The 23,546-nt window shown below is 42.4% G+C and overlaps 1 protein-coding gene across 4 annotated transcripts in view; it reads left to right on the top strand.

The window, feature by feature from the left end:
- Window positions 1-646: 646 nt before the first annotated feature.
- LOC117265752 (RNA-binding motif, single-stranded-interacting protein 3-like) overlaps window positions 647-23,546 on the top strand; it is a 149,044-nt gene continuing 126,144 nt past the window's right edge. For 2 of the 4 annotated variants that reach the window (XM_078171919.1, XM_033640429.2), the window contains exon 1: window positions 649-2,053. In XM_078171919.1, the coding sequence (XP_078028045.1) occupies window positions 1,979-2,053 (75 nt within the window). In that variant the 5' untranslated portion in view covers window positions 649-1,978. Of the gene's footprint in view, window positions 2,054-23,546 lie in introns of all 4 variants that reach the window. The other 2 variants (XM_078171920.1, XM_033640428.2) reach the window with 2 other exon arrangements.

The following is a 23,546-nucleotide window of genomic DNA, read 5'->3' as shown; positions in this document are numbered from 1 at the left end:
ACATAACAGGCAGCACTGTGTCAGTGGGTCACTGTGCCACACAACCGCTGAACTACACTCTATGTTGGGCCCTTTACTGGGCATGTGTGAGTGGGAGCGTGTGCACTGAGGCATTCGGGCACACGATTTGGAGGGCCACTCAAGCATGTGTGCATGCATTTATTTATAAGTGTGTATGCTGGTTATACAAGCTGATTGTGAGATGCTGCATAAAAAAAGTGTGATTTAATGATATTTAAGATAAAATGGAAGATGTGATTATTATGTTACTCAGTTTAAGGAATCCAAAGACAGCTTTTATTATGGAAAATATGCCATTGCTGCACCTATAGAGTGCCAGTAGGGGGGCCTCTCTGTTTCCAAATTCTGCTCCTCGTGTATCCTCTTCTCACCCTTTACCCTAGCTCCTGCTCCTCATACTCTCTCCACAGCTCCGCCTTTCTGCCAGCAGAACAGCCCATCTCTGTCTCTCTTTTTCTCTCAGTTTCTATTTAGTACGCGCACACACACATACACACACACACACACACACACACACACGCACATACACCCCAGGGCTTGAACGAGGGCAGGACCAACCACTCCCACTGTTCTATAGTTCCATGAAAAACACAGCGGCTGAGAGACACAGACAGAGAGAGGAAGAGAGAGAGGGAGGGAGGAGCGTAGCTGCGCTGAAGCCGAGCCCCTCTATGCCTCAGCACGCAGAGTGGAGCAGACGGCAACAGCCACACAAACACACTCCACACACCACCACCACCGCCGCCGCCACCACCACCACACACACACAGTGACGGCTGCCAGGCGCAGTGGGAAGCAAGCCGTCAGGGAGAGAGCTTGAGAAGAAAGAGAGGGATCGCAGAGGGGAAGAGAAGAAAAGAGTTGGAGGAGGCACCTTGTGGATCAGAGGGGATTTTCCTCTGTGTGAGAGCGCGTCTGGATAGGACTATCTGCTTCTTCCTGAGCGAGAGGAGTTTTTACCGAGGCTTTTTCTTTTTCGCTCATCCTCCACGCCGGGCTCCTGCGATATCTACCTATCTATCCCCGGAGCTTAACAAAAGAGGGAGGGAGTGAGAGAGAGTGAGAAGAAAGGCAGTCACAGCTTCAGCTCCAGACCACCCTCTCTACTCCTCCTCCTCGTCCTCCTCCTCCTCTCCTCCTCTCTCTAGCTCCACATCCATGTGTGAGTTCATCGCTGATTTCACTGTCTTTTGAGGATAGAGCAGAGGACAGTGTGTGTCCTCCAGGATACAGCCGAGCTCCCGGTGGGATCAGGGTCTCGCCTGGTGTGAGAGAGAGAGAGAGAGAGAGAGGGAGCAAGAACGAAACAGGGAAACGGATACACAGGAAGAGAAAAAGAGACGGAGAGAGACAAGAGTAAGAGACGCCGGAAAGCAAATTGAGGGGCATGTTCAGGGCAGCAGAGAAGAAGAGTGGGTCTGATTTTTAGAGCGGAGAGTGCAAGGAACCGGCAACCGGATCCCATCCATTCCTCCCTTCTCCTCCTCCTTCTCCTCCTCCTCATCCTCATCCTCTTCTTCCCCTTTCCTCTTACCCTCTCTCCGTCCTGCTCTTCAATTCCTCTATTGTTTCCTGTGTTGCCTCCTACTATCCTTTCATATTTTCCTTTCCTTTCCTCACCCCCTTCTCCCCCTCAGCCCCCCCTTTTTTGCTGTCAGTCCGGATTCTCTCCATCTCTCTTTGCAGACCTGTCTCTCTCTTTGTGAGGTTCCCTGTGAGCTCCCAGACAAGTACACAGACTAAAATCCCAAGTACTATCTGTCCTCCTATCCCTCCCTTCCTCTGCGCGTTCATCACACACACACACACCTCAGTAAGAGGAGAACGTTCTCTCTCTGCATCCTCCACTCTTGGAAACAGTCGTCTGAAGGATCCAGGCCAGCCTCTCAGAGTGATCGTACGCCACCTTCGAGCTCCTATCTCCAGCCTCCAGGACCTTCAATTGGATTCCAGCTACATGGGAAAACGTTTGGAGCAGCAGCCAATGTACCCCCACTACACCTACTACTACCCCCACTATCTCCAGACCAAGGTAGGATGGTCAGCGAGGTTGACCTATTTTACCCCTCTAGACTCAAAGGGAATAAACATGTCTTTGCATTGCAAATACACATCTGTTTTTCCATCTTGTAACTGTCTCTTGGAATCCTCATTTGAATTAATTCTCTATCTGCTGCCTCTTAAAATCTCCCTCCCAGTCAGCACCAAATCAAGACAAAATTCCATTTTCCAGCAGTCACAAGTGTTTGATTTACAAGTTATTCCTACCTCAGTTGTGTCACGTTCCTTGATCTATGTACCAGGATTGAAAAAGGGGTCCGAATGTAGCATATGTAAAGCCTAAGATTGTCTTTTACCAAGCCTGAAAAAGACCAAAATTTACTCACTTTAGGCCCTATGATGAAAGTGTTTGAAAAAGCACCAAGATGGATGCTGAAATTGCCTCGTAAGACAGCTTGCTAAATGGCACCATATCCCCTCTCACCCATCTGTCTCTGAGTGGGGAGATATTGGTGTCACGCAGCTGGGTTTTTCCTTCTCCATCCACACTTAACACTTGACCCCATCCTCCCCTCTCCGACCCCACCAGCTCCAAGTTCAAGTTCAGGGCATGAGGCCCACCCTTCCCTCAGCCCTTGTTTTCTCTCCTACTTTGTCCCTCTCCCACTCTGTCACCCCACACCCACCTACCCTCTACCCCTCCCTTCACTGGCTTTCCCCAGACCCATACTCACCCCTGATACCATGTTAAAGATGTGATTGATGGAACCTAATGCACTTTTCCGATTGCTAAGAGCACAGAAAAATGAGCTCAGTTTCTTGTCTGTGTTCTTTCACTTTTATTCTTCCTCTCAGTCACACAAAACATGCATGCACAGATCCACACACACACATGCACACACACAAATACACACAAGATATTTCCCTCTCTGAGTCCTCTACCACCAAGAAGAGGAAAATGGATTGCTAAGGCCTGATCGATGGCTCCTGCATCATATCGCCATTCCCTTTGTCTGCTGTGATTCATTTGTTTTTCTTTTGTGTGATAGTAAGTGTGAGGAGTTGGCAGGTTTGCTGCAATATTTAGTAAATGTGTACATGTCAGTAGGCAAGAGAGATGGAGAGAGATGCAAAGATAAAAGTGTAGGAGTGGGATGCTATGAGAATAGAGAGATCTTGCTATTGGGTGGACACAGTGTGGGAAGAACAGGTAAGAAAATGATTGCTCCACTGTTAAAAATAGGTTGAACCTTGAACCAAAGGCAGACTGCATGATGCATTTGCAGACCAAAAGCAACACATCTACTTTGAATGTGAAGTCCTATATAGTGTTACCTATACCTAACACCACATAGGATTGCCTTAGTCAAGTTTCTTTTCCTAGATTTCAATCCAAATGGTTTGACACTGAGCATCCTGCCAGCACTGACCAATCTCATAATTATATTTTTCTTTTTTAGACAGCTGCAGTGAACACATGACATACCTGAGACTATCCCTAATAGCTCTGCATCTCCACACTTAAATGTTTAAGCTGTAAAAGTATAAATATCTCTTGTAATTCCTAAACTGCTGCCCAAAAAGACCCTAAAAATAACATTTAAATAAATAAATTTGCCACGTTCAAAGAAGCTGTGACTGCCACCTCACAAAACACAAAGATTACAAGTGGATGTTTGGCTGCTTTCATTTTCTAATTTAGAATAGTTCCACAGTTAAGACGTTTTCACTGCTTGTTAACTTTTTTATAACAAATGCCACACTGCCACAAGTGTGGATAGTGTTAGTTTGTGACAACCATGCAGATGACAGCTGGTAGAGATATTGAGATCCAATCAACAAATAATAGAGAGATAGAGAGTTTGGAGGGTTTAATGCAGCTGATACTGATCAACCAAAACATTTGCCGAAATATCAGTCTGTCTGATCAGCTCCACACGTCTGTAATTAGTGATATACAGGTTGCAGTTTTGAAATAATTATAGTGGTTTAGGAACAAATTAAAGTTTAAATTTTTGATATAAGATCCTTTCACTGATTCAGCTCAGTCAAGTACACCCTGACTAGAATGTAGCACTTTATTCACTGGCTTAAGCACATCTACTGTGCCAGCTCTTCAGCTTTAGTTCACAAAAATAAGATTAATATTTCCAATTAACTGCAGGATATATTTGCAGATGACATGTGCAGATTGTACTTGCACCATGTCGACATCACTGACTTATCTGCTGATCTCGGAGCGGCGCACACTCACATCTGGGTGCTGTCTGATGCTTTTAAAAATGTGCTCAAGAAGAGCAAACAGAAGCAGGAGACTGTTTGTTAATGCACATCTGTGATTTGGTTGTAATAAACAACATCTCCAGTGATGAAGCACGCTGTTTTGTTTGCTAATCTGGGAGAGCAAATGCATGTCTGCTGCTGGATAATATCAACTGTGTTGTTTCTAAATGTCCTTTTAATGAAAGAAACTTCAAGGATCTATATGGTAATTGTCTCTTGGCAAAAGTGTTTCTTATTTTAATTCCTTTTTCCTTGAATATAATTAAAATGACAAAAACACAATTCATCTTGATAAATTATATATTTTTTTAAACAAATCATGCTTGAAAAAAACTTTGACAGCCAGTGTTTTTGGCAGCATTTTCATGATTCATTTTGTGGTTGCATTAATACTGCATATTTAAACTTGTAAAAAAAAAAACAGGTTGTGATTGCATCAGGTTTATAATGAACTAAAAAGTGAATCATATTTCATTTTCTGGCGATGACAAAGCAGCATTTCTAATTAGCCCTGTCAGTGAATCAAGGAACATCCAATAGAATTCATTGTGTGATTTGCTGGTTTATTACACGAGATATTACACTGTACGCACACGTACGTTAGATTAACTTCAACGTTTGATGCGTGTCTGTCATGCCGTTTTATGTGTGCAGATGTCACCATGTCACCCTGCTGTCTCTTGTTCTATGATTTATCCCTATCAGTTCAAGGTCATCTAATTTCTCTGAAGTATCTGCAACAGGCATCTGGTCTGGACCATCACTTCATTCCTTACACTCCATCCATCCCTCCATCCCTCCCTCCCACCAGCCCTCCCTCCCTGCCTCTGCTGTCAAGGTCAAATCAAATTGGATCCTACAATCCCCAGTGTTCCCCCTCAACTGTTCCCGTATGTGTGTGTGTGTGTTCGCATATCTATCCATATATGAATAAAACCTGCATCCTGTATATCAGCTTTGTATCCGTGACTGTACATGAGCCTGTAACTTTGTCCGTCAATATGTGTGCAAGCGTGGTCTGAATTCATTTGCTCACTTTTTTTTGTGTGCAAGTCTGGAAGTGCATGTGTGTATCCTGTGTTAATGTGTGTGTCTGCGTGTGTGTGTGTGTGTGTGGCCTCTGAACAGTGACTTCCCTGCCTGACCTCTTCTCAGTGCAGCTTGCTGTCATTAAAGCTCTACCGGGTCCCAGAGGAACAGTTCTGTGTGTGTGTGTGTGTGTGTGTGTCTTAGGCCCCACAGAATAGCTCAGTTATACATCTATATGGACCTTGACAGCGGCCCAGTGTTTGATCTGCCTGTGCTGCTCTCTGACTTTAAATATGAGGAGTGTGTGTGTTTGTGTGTGTGTAGGTTTGTGGGTGTGAATGTGGGTGTGCAGGTGGATTTCAGCTTCTTTTCTTTGTGTACAGTGTACAAGAGCAGACAAAGACTTACCGGTTGTATTTATTGTGTAGTCTTTTTTTAGCTCTTTCTCACATGTTCCACCTCTCTCTGTCTCTCTCTGTTTTGCTCACTGATCTGATTGGAGATGTAAATGGCCTCTTATTAATCTTGATTCCAGAGAGTGGAGGCTCTCCTCCCGTGGAAATCAATCACGTGTGTGTGTGTGTGTGTGTGTGTATGTGAACTGCCTTCACTGCCTTACAATAGCAATCTTTAAACACACTCAAAAGCGCACCACCTTCACACAAAGGCAGTTATGAAATGACTTGCTTAAACTAACAATGCCTAGCCAGATGACGGAGTGTGTGTAAATGTGCGGCTATTAAACAGAGAATTGCTCTTGCTCTGCCTCCATAATGGGCTATAGGTACAGTTAGTGTACATTAGCAGGGGGCAGGGAGGGGCAGCATGCTCTCTTATGTGAGCCTAGTGGCCCTTCATCATGGCTGTAAGAGGGTTTGAGGGGATCAGAGGGAGGGTTAATGCTGAAGCGCAGCTGCATTGTTGGGTTCTCTGTGTGATTTGTTAAAATTTAACCAGAGGGTATAGCTGGAGGAACAAGCAATAGCTCAAATCTGTCATTCTTAAAGGAATACTACACCAACACAATGATCATTTCCATATCAATTACTCACCCCGTATTATGTTAAATTTGTGACAAGAATGTTGTTCTTCTTGAATGCCTCCCCTGTGAACTAAGAATCCAAAAACAGTGAAAGTTCTTGAAGACTTGAAGTAGAAGAACTTTATTGTCATTATACAAGCACAACATAAAATACAAATTTGTCCTCAAATGGCACAAGCCAGCAAAGACAAAATTAAACGTATATTATACACATATTTGAATATTAGATAAGACACAAATGCGAGAGTTAATAAATAATTAATAAAATCTATAGTATATATAGTCTGAGCGGGTGGAAGTTCGCTGCATAGATCAGCCTCTCATTGGGCGGAACGAGCCACCCGCTGAAGTCCCGCCCTACCACCTCCAGTTGTGTAGCAGTTTTCAACTGTTTTCAACACGTCCTTTACTAACTTTTGCGGTGTTTGATCTTGCGGGGATGTAGCCATTTTTCTGCCATGGTTCGCGTCCTGTAGGCGATATTTTTGTGGGCGTGTTACACCAAAACCTGTTTTCCCCCGGCAATATTTTTGCAAGCGCACCATTGCTGTGGCACCGCCCAGAACGATTGTGATTGGTTGAAAGAAATACAAGCAGCCTGGGTTTTTTTTCTCCAATCTTAAAGTGAGAGTCGGCCCAGCCAGACCTTTCTTTTCTTGAGAAAGGTCTGGTGAGCGAGACTATAGTATATAGAAAAGTACGACTAACAAGGTGAAAACATCAGCAGATATTTTTTAAAAAATAAAAAAGAGGTAAAGGGGTCAATATTTAACAGCAGCAAAACTATTTCAATCAGGAGAGACAGAAGAATGAAGTAAAGATAATATTTAATACAGAATATGAGTGTACAGATTAACAGATGACTTGTGCTCATTAAGTCTTTGGTGCTTGGACACCAGAGGGAGATTATTTGTGTTTGAGGAACATCTGAGCTGCAGCAGGATAAATCCCTCCCATGGAGTCCAGACACTGATGGTGGTGGTGGTGGCGGCTGATGACTCTGAGGCTGCTGAGGCAGATGAGGCTGATGAATCCGTAAAGACAAGGTGGTGATGGGGACGTGGAGGGTGGACATGACTGCAGCAAGACAGAAGTACAGCAGAGAAAGAACCATATTTAAAACATAGAGCAGTAAGATGATAGGCTGACAGAGAAGGTGTGTCGCTGTGCTATTGGTTGATTGTGAATCAGCTGATGACTCTACCCTGACACCTAGAGATAGAGAGTGAGCATACGTGCAAGGAGTGAGTGGCAGGGTGAGAAAGAATCTTACAGCCTGAGCATGAAAAGTATTGTCTTCCTGACTGAACTTTCGCTACAGCTTCATATCAAAACATCTGTTTACAAACTCTTACATAACTTACGCAGTACAATCCACGTCTCATTTATCCAGCTGTAAACAGATGTTTTGATAGTTTTGCTGTGGCATGTGACAGAAGCAATTTTTTTGCACAATTTCAGTGTAACACGGGGTGAGTAATTGATATAGAAATGATCATTTTGTGGCTGAAGTTTTCCTTTAAGTACAATCAGTGTTAAAATTTTCTCAATTGCCTCTGTTTGCTAGTTTTAGTTGGCATATTGTTGATGCCTGTTCTGTTGCTCAGAGGCCATGATTTAATAATCTACTAAAAGCATTTTTCTTACATTTTTCAGGGAATCCAGTCTGTGAAATCCCTAATTGGACCAAAAGAAAGAACAAAACAAATTATCGTAGCTTGTGATTGTTGCTGTGATGTTTTGAGTCTTTTCCTGTGGTTGCGGCGGGATGTGTAATAACTGCAGATTTCACAGCAATAGTAACAAAATCTGACATGTTGCCTTTTTTTTTTTTTTTTTTTTTTTTTTTTTTAGAAATCAAAAGCGGCATTCAGGACGTACATGGCTGCTTGGTTTTGACAAGGCAAATTTTACATACATTTGTTCTTTCCCACCATAAAGCCTTTGATAATCAGAAATTATATTTGGAAACAGTTTGATCAGCTGGTCACGTCTTCCTTTTTTTTAGTTAACATATACTCAAACTCTTAGGATACATTCCAGTCCATCTCACATCCCCTTTTACCTCTTATCTCAAACATGATTTGCTCTACTTTCACTTTGCACATGATTGTATGTCTCTCTCCACGCATGAGCCCTCGTCTGTACATGCATGCATGGCTATGCCTCTGAATGTAGTCGAGCTATTCAACTTTTTAATCTTTTCAGCCTCTGTTGATGATTGACTGAGCATGTGAATCTTTGATGATAATCGTTAAGAGCGAGATAAGAGGGAAGCTGAATGAAAAAGGAAAAAAAGTCGCATTATCAACCAGCCGATCATTAGTGCGCTGCAGATCAGTGTGCTAATACGCTCAGTGGCACACGAGCAGCTTTAATTAGGGTAATGAGAAACAGCATTCAGCTGATATCAAAGTAATGGCACATGTGGACACGCCCGGACATCTAAATAGAATATTCCATCCTTCAAAAATGAGCCTTTCACATTCAATTACTCTCTATTATGCCCTGGATAAATGTGGTCAGTGTTTGGCTTAGCTGCAATGAGTAAACATCGTAAAGGTAGAAGGGGAAGAGGGCACACAATACGGAGACACGCGTGAATACACTAAAAAACTAATTCTTTCTCTCCTCCTTTTACTATCACTTCCTTCCTTCCTTGTTTCCTTCCAAGCTTCTGTTCCTTCTCTTGTCAAACATAAAGTACTTCACCTTAGCAGAAACAGCAACCATAAATTATGCAGCACACATCACACACACACACACACACACACACACACACACACACACACACACACACAGAAACTGAATAGTGTGTGCGTGTGTGCAAAGTAAACAGAGGGTATAGGGTTTTATAGCACAGCAGGCATTCTGCTCATGCCCTGTTTCTCCTCACACATCTGCCTGCCTGCATCAGTTGTAGTTTTACAACTGACAATATTATCATGTGCCGCGTTGTTCAAGACCCAGCTATTGTGTTTGGATCTGGGCTCTGCTCTTGATAGCATCATATGCCAATGTAGAGAATGGAGAATAGCCTTATGTTGCCTTCTTCTGATGCCCTACCCAGCACTCTTGCTCCCTCCTTCCCCTGCTTTTTCTCTGCCTCTCTCCCACTGTGTTCTGCTCTCTCTCTCCTACCATCTGTTCAGTTTGCCGGGCCTGGGTAGTTTTTACTGCTTAAAAGGGACTCTCCTAACCACCCATATATGTCCATTTATTATTCTCTGTGGGCTGTTCTATTCTTGTCCCAGTACAGTAGCGGACGCTGACCGGTGCCTCGCTACGTTGAATAGGAGTCAAAAAGCTTCAGCGGGTCAGCACATGCACAGAGGGGGTGAGAGAGGCTCACCCCTGCCAGGTTTGTAATAGAAAATATGTGGAGGAGGGAGAGAGAAAGGAGGATGGAGGAGAAAAAAAGCCTGTGAAGGAGAGCAGAGTGAGATATATCGGAAAGATAACAGATGGCGGTAGCAAGAATTCAAAAGAAGAGGATGAAAAAAAGGGAGATCGAGATCCAAAGGGAAATAAAGAGCGATGCAGTGAAGGAGACAGAAGTTGTAGGCTGGGTCAGGGAATAATGGTGCTGCTGCATTTTTAATAGTTGGCCACTTTGTAGCGACCCTTGTCTAATGGATTCTCTGCCTCTTAAAAGCTCCTGTCAGAGCCCTCTACCTCAAACAGTTACACCACGGAAATTGCTGAGGGCTCCAATAGTCCCCAACACTTCCTGATAGAATGTCCAATGAGCTAATATTGTCTGGCAGCAAACATCATTCCAGTTAGTGCGCAGATGTTTTGGCAAATCATGTTTAGAGCTAAATTTACTTGTAGGAGGCAGCAACTGAAATACCGAGGGCTTAAAAAAAAAAAATCCTAAGACTCGGACTGATATCACAACTCTTTGAGATGTACAGCTCCGGGTATCAGCGTGTTGGCTTTTAGAACCCTGTGCTAAGTGCCTGACAAAGACTTTATTGGTGGGATGAAAAGGGAGAGACAAAGAGCGCAACCTCTAGCTGTTAGCTATTTTAAGTGTGTGTTTGTGTGTGCGTGTGTAATGTGCAGTGCAGAGGGTATGGCCCCTGGCCGGGAAGCTGTTCTAGTTTCTGGAGACAGAAGGAGATGCTGTCTATGTTTTACTAATGCCAGTATCTCTGCATTACGTGGACGGTGGTCTCCAAGTATACAGTGAATGTTCACTTCACTTAGTACATCATAACACACCAGGTTGAAAGATGAAAACAGTGCATGTGTTGATATTTTATACATTTACCTGATGTTTAGGTGCATGGTTGGGCATTACAGGTTTTGCAATTTTGTGCACAGCACTTTAAGCTTCTATCTTAATTACAATTTATTACATAAATTTAATGTAGGTGTCAAAAATGATCAGATCAGTTGGACCAAGTGTGTTTCAGTCTAAGCAAGTTGGGGTTGACAGGCTGTATAAACACTGCATACTGTTTAGAATTATAAAGTTATAAAATTATAAAGAATTTATCCAGAAGTTTGGATCCAGAAGTTGCCCATCAATCTCATTAAGATTATTTGAAATAATAATACTAATGCATTTTATTTATAGGTGCCTTTCAAAGTATTTAAGGACACCTTACAAGACACAGTTAAAAAACAAGCAGCAATGTATCCATAGATCATAAAATCAAACAATTCCGTAATACACAAGAAAAGTTAATAAAGTGACTAGACAACAATAGTAAATATAAATGTAAGGTATAAAATCATCATCATCTGTGCAGCTGTCTCCATTAAATCAGACCGAATATGCCAATATAAATATGTTTGATTTTTATTTTTTGACTGGACCTGGACCCTCAACATCTCACGTGTAACTGAGGGAAATGATATTCTTAAAAACTGTCCAGAACTTGTGAGAAAATAAAACAGTGTTATGTGCTGGTGTGCACAAGTTTCAGCAGTTCACTTGAAGTTACAGAGTTCCCTTACCTCCAGCTTTCTGCAGAGTATACACTTCTTGTAGACAGCATTTCTGTCTTTACTTTTTCACCCCAATTTAACACTTTTCCTCCATTTGAGCATATTATGTGTTAGCGAAGAAAACTATTTTGAACTGCAGGATTTTGTGTTTTTGCAGGATTTTGTGGGTTGGTGAGCGATGTGATGCAAACTCTAATTATAGTCTGCCTGTTGTTTAATGTATTCTCTTGTAACATGCTCTTTTCTTGTGAAAAGGAAAAAAATCTGTGTGTTTTGGTGAAAAACACGTTGGAATTCTGGTCTGAGTTGGTTTCTTGGGGCCTGTTTGTAGCTTAAGGATCATTAGCTGACCTGTGTGGGAGCCTTTCTACACAGAACCTGCTGACCCGTGATGTCCTTGTGTCAGGCTGTTTACACAGTGTGGGTATGGGACATTGAGTTAGTCAGTGCATCACACGCGGGCAGATGTTGTCAGCATTTGTTACACCTACACCTACATGCTGTCACAGATACCGACACTATGAATTCCATTATCTCTTTCTCTTTAAATTACACACAAACTGATCCAGTATAATAAGGATGCTTGTTGTGTTTTATTGATGAATAAGATTAGATTTTTGATGCCAGTTATTTTATGGCACACATCTTAACATTCATTAGTCATCTGTAATGAATTTTGCATTTAATTACCTCATCTTATCCTGTTCTGGGTGGTCTGGGGTAAAAAATATGTGGCAGAAAAAATAAAATCTAATAAGCTTCAATTGTTTACACGTAAACAAATTAAAATCTTGTTGAGCACCTCCGGATTTTATTCTTGTTTGTATGTTAACAAGAAATATGATAATGCTTTGTGTTCACAAACCGAATATATTTTTATAATGAGATATATCTAACACCCAATCATTATTTGCATATTTTCTGTGCATTAAATGCATGATATCATTATTAACATCAACATGGGGATTTGGTCGGCGTGTTTCTTATTCTCATTTTGTGTGAGGTGGTGGGGTGTGTGGGGGGGGGTTGTGCGTTGGTGGGCTAGTGATCCCTACACCAGGGACCAGGGAGATAATTGAAAGAATGGCCTGAGGGATTTCCCCATATGTTGTTCCTTATCCTACTTAGCTGCTTCCTCCTATCTCTCTCTCCTCTCGCGCTTCCTTCCTCGCTCTTCTCCTTGTGTCTTTTACCGGCTCTATTTTTTGTCTCAGGGCAGTGCAGGTCAGGCATGTTAAAGGGAAATTCCACCCCTGAATACCTTTACGCAGTCAGTATGAATTGATCTGTGATCTTTAAACACATTTCAGTTCCATTTTGTCTTTTACCCTTCTCTCTTCAGCTACTTCAGTGTCTTTACATTTCACAGAATGGCTTTTAACATCCTCCAAAGAAGTGGACCTGTTGAATCCATCCATTTCTGGAGAGCAGAGAGAGTAATAAGCGTAGTGATAGCTGTGGTAAAAGAGAATCCGACTTTTCAGCGGAGAAAATGGGAAAAAGACTCCACTGATAATCTTTTGCTATAAATCGTGGCTGAAAGTCTCAACCACTCTTAGACTTAATGGCTTGAGCCCGTACATTTTTTGTTTTCCTGTGGCGGTTGATAGGCCACACCTGGTCTCAGTAAACACAGTTCAGGTGTATCAACAGCAGCGGCAATAAATCAGTCTGTTCTGTACATGTTCATTTCTCATGCACACACATCATAGTTTTGTTGACATCTGTTAGGATTCTCTGCTCCAAACTTCAGATTCACAGTGCGTAAGAACAGTTACTGTTAATAACAATAGATAAACTGTGCTAATATTTACTATAGAGATGACTGGGGTCAGGGAGTGTACTATAGCTGACACTTTTAAGCCCAGATGAGATGGAGCGCGTTTTGCAGGCTGCTTTTTTTTTTTTTTACTGAATGCCTCTAGTAAAACAAAAAAAAAAAAAAAAAAAGCTTGCTGTTCCTTTTTATTGTTGCCAGGCAACCACCCCATCACCTCCTAACCTTCCCGTGTAATCAATCTACTGTTTATTTATTTTATTAATTTGACAGTAATTAGTATCTAGTTCCTGAAATGTTCAGGCAGAGGTGTACTTGCTGTAGCTCTAGTTGAGGGTGAGTGGCTGTCAGTAAATAGTTTGTTGGGCACAAGGAAACGGAGATCTGTGTGGGTACATGAGACCCTAAAAAAGAGGGTGGATCGCAGGGAGTACCACCAGTTGGTCCAGGAGCTTCGCCTCAATGATGGCTGTTTCCAGACATATTTTAGGATGACTCAGGGGCAACCTGCTGTCTATCGTCAGGCTGTATACCTCTAGGTATCCAGGGGTATCTCCTCCATTATTTACCAACTGTAAACTTGTTGTGACCACCACAGAAGGCCCGCCTCTCAAATCATCCGATTGGACAATGGGAAAAAAGCAGAGATGACGTGGAGCGGGTTTCCGCTCTGAGTTGAAGTTTTTTCAAGTCAGGGAGTTCAGAGTGCTCCAGCAAAAACACCAGGCGCCTGGAGCTCAGAAACACGAGGCGCAACGCAACGCAAAAACTACGAGCAAAAAGTTTCATTCTTATTAAAAACAATCACAATAGGTGCCCCCAGCTGCTAAAATGCTTTCTGTGTGATCAGGGCCTTACAGAGCTAAATGAATGAATATTGAATCAGGTGCAGACATGAACCAGAAACCTTAGACATTAAAGGAATTGCTTTACTTTAACCCTTCGTTTATTGCTGTGCATTAAAAGGTCATTGTATAGCTTATCAAAAATGTAGCTACACGTTGGAGCCAGGGCAGCTATGGAGATACTACTTGGGAACACAAGAATTATGACTGAAAAAAGGCTCAAATTCTTTTTCTCAGGAACACAGAACAGCTAAGTGCGATCACCTGTCTCCATCACAGGCTCATATTCATAATGAAACAAGGCAAACCCTCCCAACATTGCACGTCTCAAAAAGTAAATGAAATAATGTAAATATAGGGAATTAATTAAAGCACAATATGGCCTGGTCATGTACTGTATAATACATTCATCTAGTATTGTGGTGGTGCTATCAATGAGGCTCAAAACCCACACCACAGGTATCAACAGCTGGACTCCCGTAACCCCCTTGTGTTAACTGTAAATCCAGCTTTAGCTCTTAGGGTTAGATTTAGGCTGTATGTGGTGAAATAAAGTCACCTAGCTCATCATTAAAACCTTAAAGCACACGCTAAGGTTAAAGCCAGCAAAATAAAGTCCTGCTATTTACAGGGATTTTTCACCAAAGTCTTTTCTGGGCCAAGTAACTGCAGGACACTATGAGTTTAATATGCATGTGTGCTTGTGCATGGATTTGCTGGAGACTAATGCATGCACTGAAAGAATGCTTCTACCTCCTTGCATTGAAATTGTGCCAAATCCATAACCTGAAGATCAAATGTACGTTCAACAAATAAGAAAATAAAGCCTCCACCCCCCAAAATTCCAGAGAGGCAACCAACTGGTGAGCATCAAACCTGGAGCACATTACATCAACAGTCTCATGCCCTAAACCATCCAAACATTTCTATTTCTATTTATTTCTTTTGTTTCATTAAAATGTTACCACATGCTCTCCTCAGTATTAAAGAATAACACCAAAAATGAGACAGAATCACAGTTTCTCTAGAAAAGAATGATACTCGAGAAGTTATAATCATAAAACCTCAGGATAATATTCAACCCAAGCACAAACAGTGCCTCCTCCCCGATACTCCGGTGTCTCAACTTACTGGCTGCTAAACACTGATAGTGTTTAAATCCATGTCACATAAGAGTACTCGCAAGCACACAGGACACATTTTTCTCTCTTTTTTTATCCAGCAGTGCAGTAGGACAGCTCCGAGTGTGAACAAACTCTGGAGCTCAACCTCTGGACTTATTCTTTCTCAGTCTGAGAGGAATATATAAAGAAACGCAGTTAAACTCCATAAAACTGCCACAGTGTTTGCCCTTACAGACAGTTTAGCTGGGTTACAGACACACTCTTGTCCCATAGCCAGAGGTGGCTGGCCAGGCCAAACATCTCCTATTCCCTGCTAATGAAATCCTGAATAAAACCCTCCCTACTCAGCTTGATCCCCCCCCCCCCCCCACACACCACACACACGCACAGTATAAACACACAAACACAGACACCCACTCTCCAGGGTTCTGGTACGCACACACACACTAACACGCACGCACACACACAGAACCCCTGGAGTCCCAGCCAGGGATTATCCTAGGAAAACACTCCTTTTGTTGGGCCCCAGTCAAATTACTTTTCAGAGCTCTCATGCTTTTATCAGAGCTGTCTACGTAACTATGTGTATGTGTGTGTGTGTGTGGGCACGCATGTTCAGGCAGTCCATAGGCTGTCACTGATTGCAGGGAGCACATCCAAAGTGAACGGTCACTAATGACATATGAAAGTAAGCTGTTTATATTGCCCTCGGTGTGTGTGTGTGTGTGTGTGTGTGGGCGAGAGAGGCAGAGATTGCATGCGTGTGTCCCCTCGTATGCCAGTGATTTTCTAAAGATAGTATACCAACCAAATCACCATGTTGTGTTGCCTGTTGGCAGGCTGCTCTGGTGTTTGTGACATTTCAACTTGACATTTATGAATAAAGACACTGATACTTATAAGAAAGAACATGGTTCAAGTTGCACTTCCTGTAGGCCTGCTGCTTGCGGGACACCACCCCCCTCTGTGAAGACACATTTGAGAAGTTCTGCACGACTACCTTAATTACCTCTCTGGAAGAAGATGATAGATTATAGAGTGCTTTATTAATACCGGCGGGAAATTTTATTGTTACAGCAGCTTAGAGTATTAAAGATAATAACGCTAAAGCAAGAACAGCATTGGTTTTTCAAATACTACTTAATGCTGTACGTTCTTTTAACCATGAAACCATATTTTCCTAAACATATCCAGGTACTTGACCAAACACAACCAAACCTTTACCATAGTGGTGACAAATCAGGAAAATGCCCACTGTGTTGTTTTTTGGCACAGTGACCTTTTTTGTTCTCTAGGTATGAGGACTTGCTGACTCAATCAGTATACTCCATGTATATGTGTTTAGGGAGACCTCTATAATGACTGCCAGTGTACAGTCATACTTTTGTTCTGTGGATAATTATTTTCTGGGGTACCAACTTTCAGCCTGGGCAGTGGCCAACTCAGTTGACTGGGCACAGATTGTAAAGCTACATTCAGCTTCTATTCATTCACACTACCGGCTCTCCTCAGAGACTACCAGTCTTTTTCAAAGTTGTGTGAGAGTGTGTTGTGTGCAAGTATGTTTTGGTGTGTGCCTTCCCGTGTGTGTGTGTGTGTGTGTGTGTGTGTGTTGAGATGTGGGTTTGTGCCTGTGCCTGAGACACAGAGAGATGAGACGAGAGTGCCAACGTGAGAGATAAACAGAGACTAACAACGAAGGAGGAGAAATGAAGCGCGTGCACGTGAGCTGGCGTGCATGTGTACGTGTGTGCCGAGGGTGCAAACTAGCTTTGTAGCTCTCAGTGAAGTGTTGATTTAAGTGGAAGTGGAGGGAGGAGATGGGATAAAAGGCCTGACTAGATTAGGCTGGCACACACTACTGAGGCGCGCTGTACTGCCTGGCCTTTCAGCGCACTCTGCACTGAGCGTGCGCGCGCGTGTGTCTGAGAGACTTGTGCGACAATGTTGAGGACGCTCGAATTGGGATTTGTGTTTGCAACTGCTGGATGCAGTTACTCTAGTGCTGATATTGGTGCAGCTGTACAATAAAGCAGCAGATTAGCAGAGCCACCGCAGCCACTATAACAGCACTGAGGACACTAATCACTGTTCTGACATCTCAGCAATATCCTGTGCTGTACATAGTGTATGTTACAACTGTGAAGTGCCATTCTGGAGGAGTGGTATGGAGGTTTTACTGTGACATCCACAGTTCTGCATGTCCCTACTGAATGCCCCAGATTCTTTATCTCTGTGAAAGAGATGGGAAATAGATTACAGGCATTGCAGCTGCTTTTTCCATCGTTTAATATACTTATAACCTTGCAGTCTCTGCCAGTAGGAGGCTGAATTACTGCATATTCAAGCTCCCCCACCCAGACACCCCACTGTTTAAAGTCAAGGTAGTCTCCAACAATAATAGTTCATTGGGTAAGTTGCTTTGCAGAACTGTCTTTCCATGTTAGCCTCTGTGTGTGCAGGAGACTGACAGTTGAGGCTAAAAATAACACTTAAAGTGGTTTTAAATGCTTGAGGTGTGTTTGATTTAACTTGAACAGACAACACAACAGCTTCAAAAGTGGCAACACTGCTTGCAAAATTTGACAACCCATCTGCCTGCTCGCTTCTTCAAATATTGAACATGTACTCCCCTGCTCTTTAGCCAGGGTTATTAGAGCAGCACAAGCTCACATATTATTGGCAGGGTGTTTGTGCAGTAAGGTTTAACAATCACCAGGTCTTTATTATTAACAAACCAGTGCTTAAAACACAGCTGAATTAATAGGAGTCCATGGGCTGTCACATTTTGGCAGCAGCAAGGTTAACTGAAGCCACTGCTAAATAATAGTTCATAATATTTTTTTTTCCCTGCCTCTGTTCAGTGCTGCTCGAACTCCGCCACCATGCTGACATTTGTGCTGAACCACTGGATGAGACAGAGACATTAGTCTGCTACATGCTGTACAGCAGCAATCTGCATATTTCATTGATTTAACTTCCTGTATGAATAATTGAGAGCCTCAAAGGTGGTATCTCTTTGTGCATGTATGTTTGCATCCTCGTATGCACATGCTCAGTTGTCTAGCCGCGTATATAGTGCATAGCTGATGTGTGCGTTATAGGCTTACTTAATATGTGCTTTGTTCATGTAGAAGATGTTCCTTCTGCAATATGTAGGTTACTACAGGGCAGTACATTAAAAAGACTTTCTCATCAAAGCTTGACATTGTTCTTAGATGGCACATTTGTGTGGGGTTTCTGGGGGTTCCTGCTGCCATTTGTGCTGTTTTTTGGCTGACCTATGACTCAGGGTGACTTACTCATTCTGACACTAGTGAAGTTGGCAGAGCTGCACCAGATTTCATCACTTTATTCTGCAATCTCACAGTCTTTTCCTGCTAACCTCAATCTATAATATATCTCTATCTCTTCTTCCTGTAGTTATTTTGTTTCTCCCACATATTCCCAGCGCTTTGAGGAGCTATGACATGGGTTGGCCTCTGCTGAAATAGAAAAAGAAATTTCCAGACAATGTATTACAATTAAAATTTGAACAAGTGATCCATTGCCCAAAATTATCCCTTATGCCTGAATCCTGTTTGTTTAAATGAACGCCAGGCACCAGTATCATAATTTGTATAATGTGATTTAACATACACAGATTCAAGTTTTCCTCCCCGTAAAGCAGCAGCAGATATGTGACACAGACGTACTACCTGATATATGGACATTGGCACTTTATAATGCTGTTATTTTTACTTTCTGGACAGCAGTGCTTCCCGAATTCCCTCTGCCCTTATCACTAAGTAAGTCTGCCTCTCTTCCTTTAACTGATTTCCCATTGTTTTACACTTCCTCATAAAATGGAAATAAGACCCTCACAGATACCATTTTATGTAGATTGTAAAAACTCGGACACAAGCATGCACGCATGCATGTGTAAATAAGATGTACAGCAAGTTATTTGCACATCATAAAATCATGTATACACACACATAGACACACACACAGCAACTGTCAACTGCTAGATTAGATGCAGTGGAGGCGCTGAGTATAACAGGAGGAGTAGTCAGTGCACCACTGTGACAGAAAATACTAACTGTAGCACTCTTACCAATACCAACCCTAGAATTATCCTCTCAGCAGAGGTCTCTCTCGGTCCTCGCTGTCTCTCCCAGGAAGAAATCAATGATGTGGGGGACCACTTAGTCAGTGCAGTGGGAGACCCACCTGCATACAAGGCACGCAATAATTAATTTTTTGCTCTGTAGAGAATACAGAGATAAAGCAGATATCATCTGATGGTGTTGTTAACAGTCTGACAGATTTAACATGCTGAAATTGCTAACTTTGCCACCAGTTTCTCCTCCCATAATGTCCAATATCTTACAGTAGTTTTCTGTGGTGCAAGTTAAAATGATCATACTGATGACTGAATTTTACTCTTGCATTATCTCAAAAGCACCATAGTGGATTAAATACTGAGAAGACAGAGGTGAAACTGCAACCAATCTTCTTATTACACTGCAGTAAGTTGATCCAAAGGATTATTTTCAAAAGTCAATGTATTCCACCAATGGATATCTCTTGTTATGGGATACTGTGACTGAGAACTTTCCAGAAATAAATCAGCTTGTAAGGGGGGGGTCAAGTTGAGTGGCAGGTACTTAAAACACAAGAAAGTATTGGAGGAACATACAAGAGGTAATACCATAAAACATTCACATACGTGTACAGATATACTGAGGTGGGCACAGATGCACGCTGTTTAAGAGGGGAGGTATATATCATAGCGTAATGGACATTACATAATAACACTGTGATCTCCCCCACTTCAGCCTGAAGCTCAACTCATATTCACTGAAGTAGAGAAGGCCCAGGTGGTGTTGGTTACAGTCTGGAGGAGGCGTCTGGTGGTTTTGTACATCCACAGAGGATGCTGGGTCAAGAAAGTTAAAGCACAACAGCAGAGGAGACGCAAAGGAAATAAAGGAGAGGATCAGAGTGGGGGGGCTGCTAAAGCAAAGATAAGGCAGAAAGGAGAAGAAAGAGGGGCATAGGGAAATACAAAGCACTTCTAAAATAAGCCTATAGGAGGAGAGTTGTTTGACTCACAGGTATGAGAATTCCCTCCTCGTTCAAGAGGGTCCTGCAGAGTCACTTGCAAACGTAGACTGAAACTTTTTCAAATCCATATGTCACTTTCCCGTCCTGGATCATATATCCTCCTCAGTATTCTTGTTAATTGCTCCTAGCAATTACTGCTGTGATTTACATCAGAGCTGTAGTGCCGGGGAGCTACGGTTCTTAATCCTTCACTTTCCTATTATTCCATGCTTATGGTTTTCGTGCCCAAGGAAGCTGATTCACATCCTCGATTTCAGAAATTATAAAATTATACACCAGATAACGTGAGAGAACATGTAGTCAGACGAGACTTCATGTTATTCAGAAAGTTGAAAGACGAGTGTCGAGCAGATTCCAAAACACACATTCTGGACTTCACAACAGTCAATCAGAGATGGGAAGTCCAGCCGAATTACAGATTGAGTGGCAAACCCAGACAGAAGGGAAACGGGGCTGACAAAAGTGGAGAGGCAAAACAGAGACAAAGCAACAGAGGCAGACTCTTGCTTTCTTCCAAAGTACAGCCACAAGCTGTTGGTCTCAGTCTGCCAACTTAGCTCAACTTCCCAGCCATAGATAAGCTGTGTGTGTGTGTGTGTGTGTGTGTGTGTGTGTACATAATTCATAAGCATAGCCAAATCAAGATCTAGAGATTATCATGACCAGTAGCACAAAAGAGGAGAGAGGAAGGGAGGAAGAATGACAAGGAAATTAGGGGGTAGTTAGCAAGGATATACACATGCAATTACAGGTTACACAGCATCAGCTAGTTTATATTCACCCCACACTTACCTGTACGCACCGGCATGTGTTCACATACACATTCCCATAGGCTCCCTGTGTATAACCCTCTCCTCCCTCTGTTTCTCTATCTCCATTCAATGGCTCCCTCCCTCCCTCCCTCCCTCTTTTACTTTCAAGGAAGGGTAATCCCTCTTGTAGCTAATGTGCTGTGACATTTCATGGTACAATAGGATTTGGGAGACACTATGTATTCTCATGGTGCTGGGGTCTGTCTGATAACCTCGCCGTCTGGGTGATTTTGGGCTGCAACAACTCTTGGACTAGTTTTTATCTCACTTTGGAAATCTAATTCTCAAGGTGGAAATGCAGTTCACAATAATACGGACTTGGAGGTGACACTTTGGGGGTTATTGGCCAACCGCAATAACCGCATGCTGTCACACAATATTTTGAATTTTTAAAACCTAGTCCCAATTGAATGCCCAGTCCCTTTTACTAACCCATTCTACAAATAAATGGTTGTCTCAATTAGACGCCTGGTCTGGTTGCCAAGCAGTTCATTTTTTTTTTATAGAAGTTCATCAGATGTATAAAGCTGGATTGTTGGCTCCCTCAAATTATGTGTCCATTCCTCGATTACCTTGTAAGTTATTCATATTCCTTTAGTCCATGCAGACCAAAAGAATCAAAAGGGTTTTTCATAAAATTAATCTAAGTTGTTGTGGGTCCTGTAATCCTTGAGTCCGTAACTCTCTCTCTCTGATGCGCTGTCTGTCGGAGCTAGATCAAATGAATGATTCATGATTGATATATTACATAAAGCCTAATTTTTGGACAAGTAATATCCATACTGGTTTAAATAAACAATTTGATCGTATTTCCCATCTTTGCTGAGCAACAGTTTTGTGTGAAAGGAATTAAAGGTCTATCCCATATAGACGCCTGTCCCAAATAAAGGCCTATTGATTCCAGTGATTTAAGCAAATAATAGCCTGGGCTACTAACTGTAGCTTTATGGTAATTAGATCCATTTAATGAATTTAAAGTAACATCAGCTGCCATGTTACAGATTGATTTCCTGGGTGGAGACAAGGCTATTCAAAAGAAGGCTGAGACACGGGGTCAAACATGGGGGGGATTGCACATGCGCAGTAAAATCTGGTCTGCACTTCCTCAAAGGCTCAGTAGATGGCGTGAGACCGCGGAATAAGGGGGATGTGCATGTCTGTGTGCATGCATGTCATTTTCACAGCTTATTACTGGACTGTCACTGGTGGCCTGCGTTGTGGGTGAGAATGACAGAGATGCAGTTCCGACAACTTCAGGCAGCCGCTGTCCAAAAGTCCAAGCACACCGCACCAAGCGCACTCCTTGATCGCCTGAGCGGATCCTGCGCTTTTTATCCAGCGCCCCTGCTGTCACCCTCCAGCATCGCAGCTCAAGTTACACTGCGCATGTGCAGTCCCCCCATGTTTGACCCCGTGTCTCAGCCTTCTCTTGAATAGCCTTGGGTGGAGACAAAGGTGACAGCCATTGAAATTATTATACTAACTGAGTTGTTCATGTTTGACACATATCGTGCACTATTGGATGCCCTTGAGTGTAAAATAAAGACCAGCACGGAATAGTAACACCAAAACACATGCAGGAACAAACCCTTTGACCACAATCATAAAGCAGATTCTTGGTTGAAGGGTAATTTTTTAAACAGTAGTTTCAACCTGCCCTTGAGGTTTGTCAAAACTGCTCTGTCCCATACTGTCAGTTACTTATGCCATAATAGCAGCACAAATTGCAGCACAACTACATTTTAATCTTTCTTTTAAGGATCAGTAGAGAGGCAATCATATAAAAACTGATGAGGAACACAAGCTGTGAATTTAACAACTAACTTATAAATGTAAAAGATAAGTGTTATAGCCGGACAGAATGTCTCAATTTCATATAAAGGTAGAATATTGGCGCATGAGAGACGATGTGATACAGATAGCAAGGTTTCCCTTCAGATCAGCTGAGGGCTGAAGAAGTGCTTATCTCACCAGCAGAGCTGATGTGTGAGGATAGGATATGGGGGCGGTAAATGTGCTCATCAACCTTCAGGCACAGATATGATGCTGCCAGAGTGCCTTCAGCTGGACGCTGCTTAGTGAAGGCGATGTTGGAAGGGATAAATGTTAAATGCTTTGCATGACATTTATTGTGGATTTTTTTTTTTTTTTTTTCTTAGTTTGTCTGAACAAAGCAGGATGTTTAATGGCGATGAGTGAGAGCATCAGAAACCAGTAAAGATGAATGAAGGGAAGATGCTGTCCTCAATTATTTTTCTCATGTTTTTGGATATGCATCGCTTGATTGAGCACCCTATAAAATCATCTTTAGTTTACAAGGAGACAAAACTGTGGGAATAGTTTGCTGACTTCTAGTTGCTTAGAACACACAACTAAAGCAGTTTAGACATCTGTATATGGAGGCATGCACTGGACACATCATTTTTTCTATTGCTAGAAAATGCGTTGTGCTCGATTGTATTCGATACACAATTGCTATATACACAATTTTTTAAAGCAACAATAGCTTGCTTTCATAATATTCCCTGATTGTTATATCTATGG

The sequence above is a fragment of the Epinephelus lanceolatus genome, chromosome 10, assembly GCF_041903045.1.
Source record: "Epinephelus lanceolatus isolate andai-2023 chromosome 10, ASM4190304v1, whole genome shotgun sequence".
Taxonomy (NCBI): Eukaryota; Metazoa; Chordata; class Actinopteri; order Perciformes; family Serranidae; genus Epinephelus; species Epinephelus lanceolatus.
The sequence above is the reverse complement of the archived record's forward strand: the minus strand, read 5'-3'. Positions and strand labels throughout refer to the sequence as shown.